Below are 13,983 nucleotides of genomic sequence, written 5' to 3'. Positions count from 1 at the left end.
TTCTATTCAGGTTTGCGACTACTCCTCTGGAAAGACTCATAACCTTAAGTTTTCACCCCATATATTGTCCTTGAAATTAGATCACATTTTCATTTTTGCTCCTCTTATTCCAGAATGTCCCCCACTTTCAACTATTTACAGTCCAAATCAGTTATCTCTCATTTATTTCTTTGGTGAGATTTATCCCCTGTATTCAAATTCTTCTATTCTGTCACTTGTCCTCCTGTGCAGTCCACAAATATTTTCCTAATTCTTATTTCTCTTCTAAGCCATTCAGAACCTCCTGCACTGGTTCCAGTTCCTCTGCCTCATTAGCAATTGATGGCTTTTTCTTTGTCTTAACAATACTTATCCATAGAGGCTTGAGTTCTTTTCCCTGAGCTGGACACTGTTTTTCTTCTGTTATTAATACTATTTATGATCTTGGAGTTTTTAATTGAGTTTTCTTCCTCCTGATATCTTTGATAATGTCACATTTCCCCCTTTGTTTTCCCCCTTCCGATTCCTTTCCTTGGGAGTATTTTACCTCAAAGCCATCTCAGTAGGAGAGCGTAATTCATGTTTCACTAGCCTTAGGCTCAAGCTTCTCCCTAAGTGACTTCAGGGAGGATGCAGCTGGCCACAGATTGTTATAGGCCTATCAGAGCATCATTTAGCCCCAAACTCATCCTGTCCTGGTTGACTCTGGCTGAGTACCTCTATAGCACACAAGGCTTAGCCACCAAAATTCTCTCTACAGGTGAGGGGAAGTGTTTGACAAAGAAGTATCTCCTGGTGCTGTCCTAGTCAGGACAGGTTTCTCTGACTTTTGATTTTCAATGGAATAAAGAGGGAGTAAGGGGAGCTGAAAGGCTGCAGGGCTGCCTTGTACAGGAACCTCCTGGAACATGGTGGTGGTTTTGGGGGAATGGGCTGCTGAGTGAGATAGTAATTAGGATTTAGCCTTCTATGATTGTTAGGTATTTTTCTTGGTGTCCTAGATCATGGAGAAAACTGAAATTGCTTTTATCACTTGCATGTAATTCCTATTTTGTAGTGGTCACAAAGATCAGAGAAGATAGTCTTCCAACGTGATGGTCATGTAACCCAGAAGACTCCTTTGCATGTACTGTCAGACATGTATAATAGGATAATAGATCATGAACTGAATGGACTCAGAGGCCCTCAAGGTCAACCCCAAACCTTATTTTATAGGTGTGAAAAAATGAAACCCAAGGAGGTAAAAAGAGTCTTATCTGGAATCACATGACGCTAAATGTGTCAAGTCAGGATTTTCAATCCAGGACCTCTGATTTCCAATCCAATACCCTATCCACTGGACTATTCTGCCTTGTGCTGGTTAGCCGTGCTGAACTGCTTTCTATCCTCGTTTTTAAAAAAATCTTCGTTGAAAATAATAGTTCTCTGGGTATGGTAATAGTGATAGACACATTCAGAAATAAAGGTGAAGAAAAAATGATATATGGCAATGAAGCTAGTTTTAAAAAAAGGACTTTTTAAAAATATTATTTTTAAAAAGAGAGTATTGAGAGTGCTAAAGTTCAAAATAAATCGCAACTGGTGAGGAATGCTAAACATCAGAAAGATTTTGCTTTGTTTTTTTAAAATTATAATGGGTAAAATAGATTCTATTCTTTCTTTGATCTTCCTATCTTCAGAGTAGGTGCTACAATGATAACAACAGAGAGAAAGCAAACTCTTCAATAGGACGTTAATAATGGTGGTGGCAGTAATGGTAGAAGAGTAGCAGCAGCTAATGTTTATATAGTACTTACTATGTGTGTCAGGCACTGTTCTAAGCATTTTATAATTATCATCTCATTTGATCCTTAAAATAACTTTGAATGGTAGTTTGAGCAGTATATCTAAAATACCTGAGAACAAGGAAATGCAATAAAAGGGTCTTTTCTGCCAAAATATCTAGTAATAGTTGATAATTATATAATAGCTAGTTTGTTGGGTTTTTTAAATTAATGATGATTCATTGAATACCAACGATAGGCTGATAAACACTTTAAAAATTATCTAAACTCTACAACAATCTCTATGGGAATGACGAAAAGTCTTTTTCTGGTGCCATGTAAATGCATCAGATTTATACATCAATCAAGATAATTTTATCAATGATACTTTAAACTCCCTTCAGTATATAGGTCTTTACAACAATGTAAAAATGAAAAAGCAAGAACTATGAATAAGTGATAGTAATCATCTTACCCCCATGGATAATCAAAACTATATCCTTTTTTTTGAAACACTGTTTGCAATTGAGTCAGTGACATATAACTTTGACAGCTGAATGAATTAAATGCAAGTTAATTTATTCATGACAGCAAGGATTTCTGCCTTTCAGCTAAATGGGAAAGAGCTTTCTCTCCTTCCTTTCCTACCAAAGTAAACAGCAAAGTTGTCAAGATCCAAAAAGCTGTCATTCTACATCAGAAGGAATGAGGTGACTCAACATGTAGTATGATAACACTAACATTCCTGCTGACTATAAACCTGTCATCATTAGCAGCTGCTCAAAGATGCTATTGTGATCTAGCGCACTTGAAACCCAGTTGAGACAGACATTTTCTCATTATAAGTTGCTGTGTAAGATTCTGAAATGGAACTTACTGTCATATTTGATATAATAGGTAATACGTTGCTTTTAGAATATGGCAGGGCCAGATTTCACAATGCCTGTTTTGATTTTATTAGGCTGGATTTAATAAAAGCTCTGATCGACTTGGCAATACAAAAACTAATGCAAGCTCTGCAAAAAGTACCATCCCTGTTTTCTAGCATTTAGAACGGGATACTTATGCTCTGACACTGTTATGAAGGGCACTCAGTATAGAATTTACTCGAGGAGGAATTCCCTAGGGAACGTGACAATTCTTTAGATGCTCCTATCTGCAGATGACGTTTTGCTGATAGAATCAACCTTGACACTGTAGACTTTCTATATTAGATCTATAATCAATCAGAAAAGCTCAACCTAATCATCCACAAAGGAAGAAACAAATGGAAAGAGAATAACTACTTTCTAAACTATGACATATCATTAATGGACAGGACATAGAGCAGATCCATCAGAGACTCTGTGTGTGTGTGTGTGTGTGTGTGTGTGTGTGTGTGTGTGTCTTGGATAGACAATGCACTGGGCCCAACAATAAACAAAGGGAAGAGTGAAGCATTTTGTGGAGTGATTTTAATGACCCCAAGCTTCTTCCTGAAATAGAAACCAATTGTTTTTAATAATAATGGTTTCTAGTAATGATAGGGACTTTAAATTGTGGAACACAAAATTGCAGAAAAGGGAAAATAAGATATGTTAATGAAAAAGCAAGGAAAAACATAAGATGAATTTTAACAGGCTACATCATAATACCAACAATTTACAATATGAAGAAAGTATTGCATAAGTTATTATTAAAGAGATAAATGGCGAAGGCATGTATAAAGAGAGAGGGTTAATAGCATGTGGGTCAAATGGGTATTGAGGTAGGATCAAGAGACTTTGATAAAGGAGCTATCAAGTTAGGTTGATTCCATATGTAAGACTGATGAGAGGATAGAATCTGACAAGATAAAAAGGCATGGGAGAGTTTATGATCTATGCTGACAAAAGGAATATCCACATCATGAAGATCACAAAATTCTTATCTGTATTTATTAGATTTATTCTGTTTGCACTGAATTTAGGGTTAAATCTGGAACAAAAAAAAAAAAAAAAAAGGATTTTTCCTGACTGCCCAGATAATTAATGACCTTCAAACAATTAATAAACTGCTGTGATTTTCTACTACTATGGACTGATCACATGTGATAAAGGCTCTACTATTACTGATGATTTCCTTTTTAGTGAAGGGGAAAAATTTTAAAGGAGAAAAATCACAACTTCTCTTTTCTGTGCCATACATGAATTTGCTAAGAACGAACTGCATATAGATTTTCCATAAAACTTCCTTGAAAATGAATGGATACAAAAATCAAGTATGTGAAACAATGTGTTGCTAATATTTGAGAAATAAAAGAACAGAAGGAAAAACCGAATCATCCTTCTTGAATAGGATAGAATGCAACAATATCTATCAGAAAACAAAAACAACCTGAAAAAAACTATTTCATTTTCTATTTTGTATTAGTTAGTAAAGCGTCATTATTGTCCCATCAATGATTTCAGGCACAAGTCAAAGTTCAGAAGATGGCCCTAAACATACTCACACCAGGAATGCTAGTTAATCGTGGGCAATAAGTGGTAAGTTCAAGATGAGGATGATGCAATGAGTGAGTTTTTCAAATATATCTTGAGCATCAAAAAGAGATAATGAACTTAAATTGGAGAAGGATTAATTTAGGTTAGCTCTAAGTAGGAAATTGTTGATTCTTAACATTTTCAGCATACTCTCTCTGGATTTGTAAAGACCAGAACAGGAACTTTTTGTGCAAATCCATCCTCACTAAGAGAAAGAGGGATGCATAAACAGGAGGGCAAGGTTCCTTAACCATTTTTATGTCATAGCCCTTTGCCAGTGTGATGAAAGTTAAGTGACCCCTTCTCAGAATAATGCTGTAAGTGCATCAAGGATTACAAAGGAACTCAAATATATTGAAAGATTCAATATTCTTAAAAAGTCAACTTTCAAGTTGAGAACTTCTGAACTAGATTTAAATAGATTCTCATTCTCTTTTAAACTTGTCTTCAATGTATACCATGTGCCAAGGGTGAGAACGAAAAAAGTGTTATATAAGTAATATATAGTTGTTTTGAGCAAAGTACATTCTCTACCATCTATGTATTCTTCCATCCACCAAAACTTTTGGTAAAGAGTTCTCAAACTCCAATTTCAAAAAACTGAAAGCAATGTGAAAATTTTCTCCTCTAGTAAGTTTACCAGCAAACAAATGTAGACAAGAAGAAAACCATCCTGAGACACAATCACCACTACCTGCTTTCCTCAATCAACCCCAAAGAAATGTTGATCCATTATCCTTTATTTAAAAAAAAAAAAAAAAAAAAAAAAAAAAAGAACATTTCTAGAGAGCAAGGTTTTCCATATGTTCTGCTCTTTCTAGTATCTTAACTACATGTATCAATATAGCTAGGTCCAGATTAGTATGAATAATGAATTCCCTGAGGTAGATGTATTATTTTAATTTGCACTGCATATTTCTAATGGGCTGGAACCAATTACCGTATTCTGTATTAAAACTTTGAAAAGTACAAATTCAAATAGAAATGACTACTCCAGGGGATGAATTATTTGTACTTATCAGGAACTTGACTAAAGCATGTTCTTCATCTACACAAAAATTCTTTCTCCTTTATCTTCACCAAAGCCTAAATATGTATACTTTAAAGAGAAAGTATCCTAGTTTGCTTTTCAAACGAATCAATAAGATACTTGTTATTGAACAATTAGGGAAAAAAACAATTTTTGAATCTATATTTACAATAAATATAATGCCTAAGAACTGTCCTAAATGTAACTGAATATAGTAAAACTCACATAAATCTATATTCAGACATGGTATACCTTATTTCTGGACAGAAATTTAATTTTCTTTAGTTTTTTTTTTTTAATTACATTATTGAGTCAATAAGACACAGCAAATTAAGCATTACTCAAAGCCAGGTTTCCCAGAGTAGAAAACACTTACTTTGCTTTCAGGGTCTCCTCCTGGAAATTCCATTGTGGGTCTTCCACAAGCTGCAGTTCTCTCAATACCCTTCCTGGCTTGTAAGCTGCATTAATTAACATGCTAAGAACCTATAGAGGGGGGATTGAAAGCAGAGATGGAAAGAAACACAAAGCAAAACAATTATCATGGTGAACTTCATTGAGGCAATGAGGATCATTTGTACAAAAACAATCAAGCTATTACCCTCATACCCTTGACACTTCAAAGCAATAACTGTTTCACCTAAGTTAAGTGAAACATCTTGATTAAGTGCGATGAAATCACCTTTAAAGATAACACTAAGTAGGTTCACCATCAAGTGGACATAGCAGGTGATAACCTCAATGGCACAAGTTAATGAGCTACTCATTATATAAAGGAAATTGTCATTAATTCTTCCAAGATAAATGAATTAAAATCACTTTTAGAGGAAAAAACTCTTTAAAAAAAGGATAATATATTTTTCTCTCTCTAATAGGATTATTTGACATTTAAATCTCTTTTTTTTAAGAATGAAAATACAGATGAAACAAATAAAAATGAGATAGTCTATTCATTGTGCTATTTCCTGTGCTGACAGAACCATTTATGCTTGACCTCTGAATAGGGGTAGCTAGGTAACAATTCTCTGTAGCTTCCTTGGAATCATCCCAATTTGTGAGTATCTAATCCTTGGCAAACTTCCTCAGAAACATAACTATTAAGGAGGCTTTGGCTGAAAGTCTAATTCTTACATACCTTTGCCCCAACTTGTCGCTTTCACTCAGTGGCCAATAAATAAATATCTAATTGATAGTACCTTTTTAAAAAATTTTATTGATAATATTTTGTATTTACATCATGGTCATCTCCTACGGTATAGCATTCCAAACTGAATGCTACCTTGAAACAAAGACAAATAGTGAAGCACAAATGAGACAAAACAACCTTATCTGAGAGAACTGGCAATGCTTTTCATCTGTCCCACATGTTATCTACCAAGGAGAAGGGAGTGTATTTCATAATCTCCCCTCTGGGACAAGAACTGGTCACTGCAATTAATCTTAAATTCTGTGGCCTTTAAGTTCTGTTTTCCTCAAAAATGATGTAATCACTGTTTATGATTCTTTTCTTACTTCTGCTTATTTGACCTTATACTACATTTCATACAAATTTTCCCATGTTTCTTTGAATTCTTCACACATCCATCATTACATATTACAAGAATATCCTATTACAATGTGTTCAATCATTCCTTAATTGATGGGTTCCACTCTGTTTTCAGAGGTTTATTTTGCTTCCACAAAAAGTGCTTCTATGAATATTTTGATATACATGATTATGTACTCGGTTTTTTTTCATGATATAACAATGATCTGAAGAGGTACTTCTTTTCTCTCCAAGTCTAGCCAGTATAACCTTGAATGTAGCCCCAATCAGAGTACACTAACCTTTCAGAGATTTCATGGTGTGAGTATAGTCTATATATATGGAATTAATTTATATTCAGATCAATACAGTACTTCTATTGCATGCTCCCTCAGCTCAACTGAGGCCCATTTTCACTTCAATGTGCTTTAACAATGAATAGCGCTAGAAAACTTGGATGCTCTAGTGTAGTCACTTTTTAATAAATAGATAATCATCATCCATTTATATTTATTGAATTCATGACATAGAGATGTTTCTAGTTAAATATACTGCCAAGGAATTTGAAAGGACAAATCAATATGGAAAGAAATAGGAGGAAGACTAGGGAGAGTTCCATCCAACTACCCAACCCTCAACAAGGAAAAATTATTAAAATATTTTTAATGCAGAGAACAAAGGCTAGATAAGCAAAATAGTTGTAAAAGTTGGTTTAATTTATTATACATTTTAAAAGGAAAATAAAGTTTTATAAAATAAAGATTAAGTTTTAGGTATAATCTGTTATAGAGAAACGCTTATTAGAGAAATTCGATTTTAAAAAAATAATTCAAGAAATATATACAGAAGACAGGTGAATAAAAATACTGTATTATTATACTGGTGAACTGGCACAATCATCAAAGCATATGTGTTAATGCGATGTTACATACTTAGAACAGGAATTATAAACCAATAAAAGATGAATGAATACTCAACTCTTGAAGAAGTATCATATTAGAGGCAGCTACATAGCAAGAGCACCAGTCCTGAAATCAGGAGGACCTGAATTCAAATCTGACCTCAAATACTTAACACTTCCTAGCTGTGTGACCTGGGCAAGTCACTTAATCCCAATTGCCTCAGGCAAAATAATAATTTTTTTTAAAGTATTATATTGACCCAAATAGTGATAACCTCCAAATACTGACTACACTCTCAAAAATGAAGTCTCTCTGAATGCAAACAATCTGGTTTGGAAGTTGACTGATTTAAGAAAACAACCTTTTTTATTTTGCCTTCATAATTAAAATCAATTCTAACATCATTCATACTGTAAAAACTAAATGGCAGGTATACTTCTTCTTCCTCAGATTAGTACTTTGCTGATGTTTTGAGGGTCTAAAATGTCTTTCCATCAACATGTTCCAGTAGGTATGCTAAAAGGCCACAAGGATAAATTACAAACACATCTGAGGTGATTGTGTGTATGTGTGTTTTTATTAGAATCAGCATTTGATTTTTATTGTTGGCTGTCACTACGGTTTATGGGAAGTGAGCTTTAAAATAAATCTAATTAGAGCTGGCTGAAATAATGTACAAAGTGTTTACCAACAGACAATAAAATTTCAGCTGATTCTGTTCATTCTTTTCCGCTGAGAAAACCCCAAGAGCTACATTGCAGTAAGCTGAAATGCATTTTGCTCTTGCAGGAAAAAAAAAAAAAAAAGACCTATCTAGCTAAATTTAATACAGGAATAGGCAGCAATTACATTGTACAAAAACGTCAAATGCTATATCTTAAAAATGAGAGTGTAACATATCATTCATCTCCAAATTCTCTCAGCCTTTTTGCAAAGAACTGAATCTTCTCCCTAAGGTAGCTTGAAGGATTTTAGCCATTCCCATGAAATAGCAAGGGAGGCCACAATAAACTAAGAGCTTATCTAGATTTGCTATGCATATTCCCAGAGTTTCTAGTGTATATGCTAACAGCACCAAATGTTAACAAAGGGGCAGCCACTCCAGTGCGTGGTGTCCCCAACAGCTGGGGATAAGAGGGGAAGAAGGGTCACAAATGTGATTCTAATCCCAATTTGCTGCTATGTAGGTGGCAAACAGAACAGTTAAAAAAAAAAAAAAAGTTCTTGTTTCTTAAAAGATACAGTCCTGTGGGGCTCACAGAAAACCACTATGGAATCATCCTCAAACACTTATTGGATGTCTACTGCTACAGCTAAATTTTATTCCTATTACTGCTAAACAAATCAATGCAACCATTATCAACACCTAAATCATTTACTCAATAAGCATTTAACAAATAACTAAAATGTATATAGCACTATAGAAAACTCAAAAAAAAGAGACTATTTCTGTCAACAAGAAATTTAAAAGAATATAGAAAATAAGACAGAAGGTTTTTTTTTTTAAAGTAAATATACAAGATTAATTGCTAGGGGTGCCTTATGGGAAGTATAATAATTTGATACTCTGCCTAATACAATAATATAATGGAATTAGACTATGAAGTAGCTCAACTGTAACTTTATGTACTCTTTCGCAAAACTACTCTCATAAATATTTGGTTACTATGCCAAGTACATGAGGTGATTTAATTTTTTAGCCTTGAAAAATGGCTTCAATGAAGAAATTAATTGTTGTTTTATAGATGTTAATGATAAGAATGTTTTTAGTCAAAATACATATAATGTAGCATGGAAAATTTTTACAAGGAGGCAAAGCTTGAGAAAAGTACAAAATACTCAGCGTGATTCTACAATGCAACTTATTTAAATATGCTACTAAGATTCTGGAAAAAGGGACTGCAATACTAATGCTGATGATAAACATTTTAATTGTTGTTGTCCCGTTGTGCTGAATTCTTCATGACCCATTTGGGGTTTTCACGGCCAAGATGTTGGGATGGTTTGCCGTTTCCTTCTCCAGCTCATTTTTTATAGATGACACGCTGGAGTAAACAAGGTTAGATAACTTGCCCAGGGTCACATACAAATACCAGTGGCTGAATTTGAACTCAGGAAGATGACTCTTGCTGACTTCTGGTCCAGCACTCTATTATACTATCTAGATGCCCCCTTTTAAGCAAAATCATGAGTAAGTAGTCCCTATTACAAGGAGACTGTAGCTGGAGAACCTTTTCCATCAGGGTTCCACTAGTTTCTTGGCCAAGTACACGAACAGGGTAGACAGCAAAAATTAACAGTTTAGAGCTGAGCAGCTAGTAGCAAGCAGCCCATAAAACTCTAGAGTGCAACTGGAACCAGTTATATAAAACATAACTGGGCTATGTTTAACAAAATAAATGCCCATTTGTGGCTTTCCACAATATGCAGCTCACAGCCATCCAATTCTGTCCCATTTCTATTTTCATTTGACACCAGTGGTTTAGAATACAATTACAAATAATTAAGATTATATAAGAATTGGGCAAGCAGTATTACTTTATATGAAAAGTAGCAAGGGGGTGATGGAGAAAGTATCTACTGAAGCTTACCATCAGATCAAACTAAAACAGATCATCCTAAGAAAATTTATGGAGGACAACAAAGAGAATAAGACATGCAGATTTATCGATATTTCTATAGCAACTAGTCAATATTATTTACAAATAGTCAACATTAATTATAATGGAAGCATCATATTTGGACTCTGACATCACCAAACTCAAGGAGATGGAAATGTTATGAACATGAAGTAAAGTACATTAAAACCAAGAGCCAAAACCAAGGTACAACCAACAACAAAATTATAAAGGCATGAAGGGTTGTTTTTTTTAAAATTATTTAAGGTAGGGAAGAATAAAAGAATATAAAAGCAAAAAATAAAATGATTTTGAGGACCATTACAAATACAAATGTCTACTTTCCTAACTGTATGAAATTTTCATGAGAATCATCTATGTATGGATATCCTTGAAGAAAATAAAAGTCAAGTTTTGCACATAATTTTTTAAAGCAGACAATTTCAGAGACAAATAAAGGAAAAAAGGTATAGAATACAGGATGCTTTTATTAGATACAATGTTGAACAAGGACTTAAGAAAGAACTGAGTTCAAATACTACCTCAGAAACTTAATAGGTAGATTACTCTGATTGAGTCATTTAACTTATCTAGCTGTTTCCCCAACAATAAAATTTCAACACCTTTTCCCACATGGGGTTGCTGTGAAAGTCAAATGACATAGCATATTATTTTAATATGTTAAGCAAATCTTAAACTGCTCTTTAAAGGCCAGTTATTGTTACTTTTTTATTATTATTATTACGAACAAACAGCTATATATGCTAGAGAAATAATGCAAAATGCATCTTTACAGGTACTATTCTAAATGGGTATCTTGCATTCACTATTAAGCTGTTAAAAAAATTATTTAATATATCTAATCACAGAGAACTTTTTTTGACTAACTTCTGATAATTATTAAATGAAGCATAAAAAAAGGAGATATACACTCTTCAAAGGTATTTACTACTATGATAAAGAAGATCCTGCAAAGAATATATACAAGTGAGAGATTCACTATATATTAGGGCTTCTTAGAAATCTATGAACATCATAGGGTCTAAGGATAGATTTCAGGATGTCTATGAACTTATGTGGAGGCTGGTCCTTACATCTTTTTTCACTAGCTTCCAATTGATATTTGGAATTTTCTTCAATTATTAATTTTAAAAGAGACATTTCTCTGAGAAATTCAGAGATTTCAGACTGTCCAAGACAGGAAAAAAAAAAAAAAAAAAAGATTAAGAACTCCTAAAAAGAAGGTGGGCCTTCTAGGCTCTTGTTTGAAGATGAAATTTAAGTTAATTATATCATACACAAAATAGTACAGGTCCACCAAAATATCAATAGTAAAATTCTGGTGATAACCAAAAAGTGGGTGTCCACCAACTGAATAATTCTAATTAGTGGCATATAAATATAATGGAATATTAAGGAGTAAGGAAAGACACATGAGAAATCTGACAAACATGAAAAGGCTTATGAAATGATGGAGGGTGAAGTAAGTAGAAAATGAAGAACATAACAATAACAAAACCCTGAGAAAATACCACTAATAGGAAAGTACACAGAGAGACCAACCATGGCCCCAGAGAATAGATAAGATGGTAGAGTCAAAATGTTTTACAAATTATTAAATATCATCACTATATTAAGTATTTTTCTCAACTGTTTGTTCTTTGTTGAAATGCAGGATTCAATATGGAGAGGAAGAATAATTTTTCTTGAGAAAAGTTTGTGATGTAAAAAATAGGATAACAATACAATAAAACTACCATATGGTTGCCTCATTGGGGTCCATACCTATGCAAAAGAAACTGACCTACCCTATGAAGCCACATAATAAAAAAAGTCAGTGAAGGATGTTTATTACCTAAATTTCAGTCCAAGGAGGAAGCCCATTAGTGTATGTATTCTTCACTGATCAGATCATATTTGGGTAAATGTGTTCAGGTCTAGGTACTCTTTATCAACAAGGATATTAATAAATTGGGGAACAACCAGAAGACGACAAACCATGATAGTAAGAATCTCTAATTCATTATGCAATATGACTAGCAATTGAAGGAACTGAAGAAGAAAGAGAAAACGGAAGAAATTGAGAACATGATGGCTATCTTCCGATATTAGAAGAACTATGACATAAAAACAAATTAAGACTTTTTCAGCTTGTTCCTAGAGGGTAGAAGTAGGACAAATGGGTATAAATTGCAAGTGGCAAATTAAGATTTGATATAAATTTAAAACTTTCCAATAAAATTAGAGATATTAAAAAATAAAATGGGCTGCCTGAGGTGGAATATTCCTCACTGGAGATCTTGAAGAAAAAGCTGAATTACCACTTGTTGCGTATACCAGAGGGGATTCGTGTTCAGGTATAGGTTGGGCTAAATTGTTTCTAAGATCCATTTTAATTCTGTGATTAGCAATGAGATGAGCCCAGAATGAAATAAGAAAAAGAGAATGGACTGAATTGAATTTGGGAAATTACACACATAGCTAATATACAAAAGCAATTTTAATATATTTTTATTTTTTCAGAGTCATTATGATTCGACGATGATGCTATATGACTATGAATCATGGAAAATTGTGATCTCTAAAGCATTAAAATGTAAGTGGCCAGATGGGCAATGGAGAGATGCATGACTGGTATAACTAGTGGAGTCCTTTATGGTTATAAAGAAACTAATTTATAAATGGGGAATGTGAATTACTCTTTAAATATATTTAAAACTGATAAATTCTCATTCTATTTGGAACCTTCTGCCATACTACCATATCCTTTATTTGTTGTAATATTTTCTGGTTTGAATTCAATTCTAATATTGTGCCCCCTCCCACTTTTCATGACTTGGCAACAACACAGCAAATTTTAGATCAGCTTTTCATTTGTTATCTACTTAGATCATTCCGGAATATTTTTTTTTTAAGCAGTGTAATACTGAGTTCCAATTTTCATTATTCTATGAATTTTGCAGAAAGTTACAAAAAGATGATAATGTCTAAAAAAAAGTTTTTATTAAGCATCCTCTATGTGCCATACACTTTGCTAATTGCTGGGAATGAAAAGAAGTTTTTAGCCTGAAGAAGTCACATAATCAAATTGGGGGAGATAATATGCATATAACTATGTTCAAATAAGATATACAGAATAAACCAAAATAACTCACAGAAGAAAGGAATTAACATTAAATGAGGCAGGAAAAGGCTTAGAAGGTGGGATTTTGGTTGAGTCTTAAAGAAAGCCAGGAAACTTAGATGAGGGAAAGCATCCCAGGCATGGGGGAAAGGAATAAAAAAAAAAAAAAACAATATTCTGGAGATGAAATGTCTTGTTTGAGGGATAGCAAAGAGGCAAGGGGCACAGGAATATAGCGATTAGAGTAAGGTATAAAACTGGAAAGACAGAAAGGAGACAGGATATAAAAGGTTTTAAAAACTAAAGAGTGAGATTTTATATCTGAACCCAAAAATAATAAGGAGCCAGTGGAGTTTACTGAAGAAAGGTGACAGAATGGTGGTGGTGGTAGTGATAATAAGGTATAAGATGATGAGGGACTGCATTAGGTGCGGGCAAAGTCAGTGGAGAGAAGGGAACATATATAAGAGGTACTGTAAAAGTAGCACTGATAAAACTTGGAAACAGATTAGATATGAGAAATGACAATTAAGAATGACAT

At 33.6% G+C, this 13,983-nt stretch overlaps 1 protein-coding gene across 2 annotated transcripts in view; it reads right to left on the bottom strand.

Moving 5' to 3' along the window:
• SFMBT2 (Scm like with four mbt domains 2) overlaps positions 1–13,983 on the bottom strand; it is a 301,913-nt gene that overhangs the window by 27,541 nt on the left and 260,389 nt on the right. For both annotated transcript variants that reach the window (XM_051962302.1, XM_051962303.1), the window contains one exon: positions 5,650–5,759. In XM_051962302.1, the coding sequence (XP_051818262.1) occupies positions 5,650–5,759 (110 nt within the window). The remainder of the gene's footprint in view (positions 1–5,649; positions 5,760–13,983) is intronic.

The sequence above is a fragment of the Antechinus flavipes genome, chromosome 5, assembly GCF_016432865.1.
Source record: "Antechinus flavipes isolate AdamAnt ecotype Samford, QLD, Australia chromosome 5, AdamAnt_v2, whole genome shotgun sequence".
In the NCBI taxonomy this organism is placed as follows: domain Eukaryota; kingdom Metazoa; phylum Chordata; class Mammalia; order Dasyuromorphia; family Dasyuridae; genus Antechinus; species Antechinus flavipes.
This window is presented reverse-complemented; position numbering and strand designations above follow the sequence as displayed.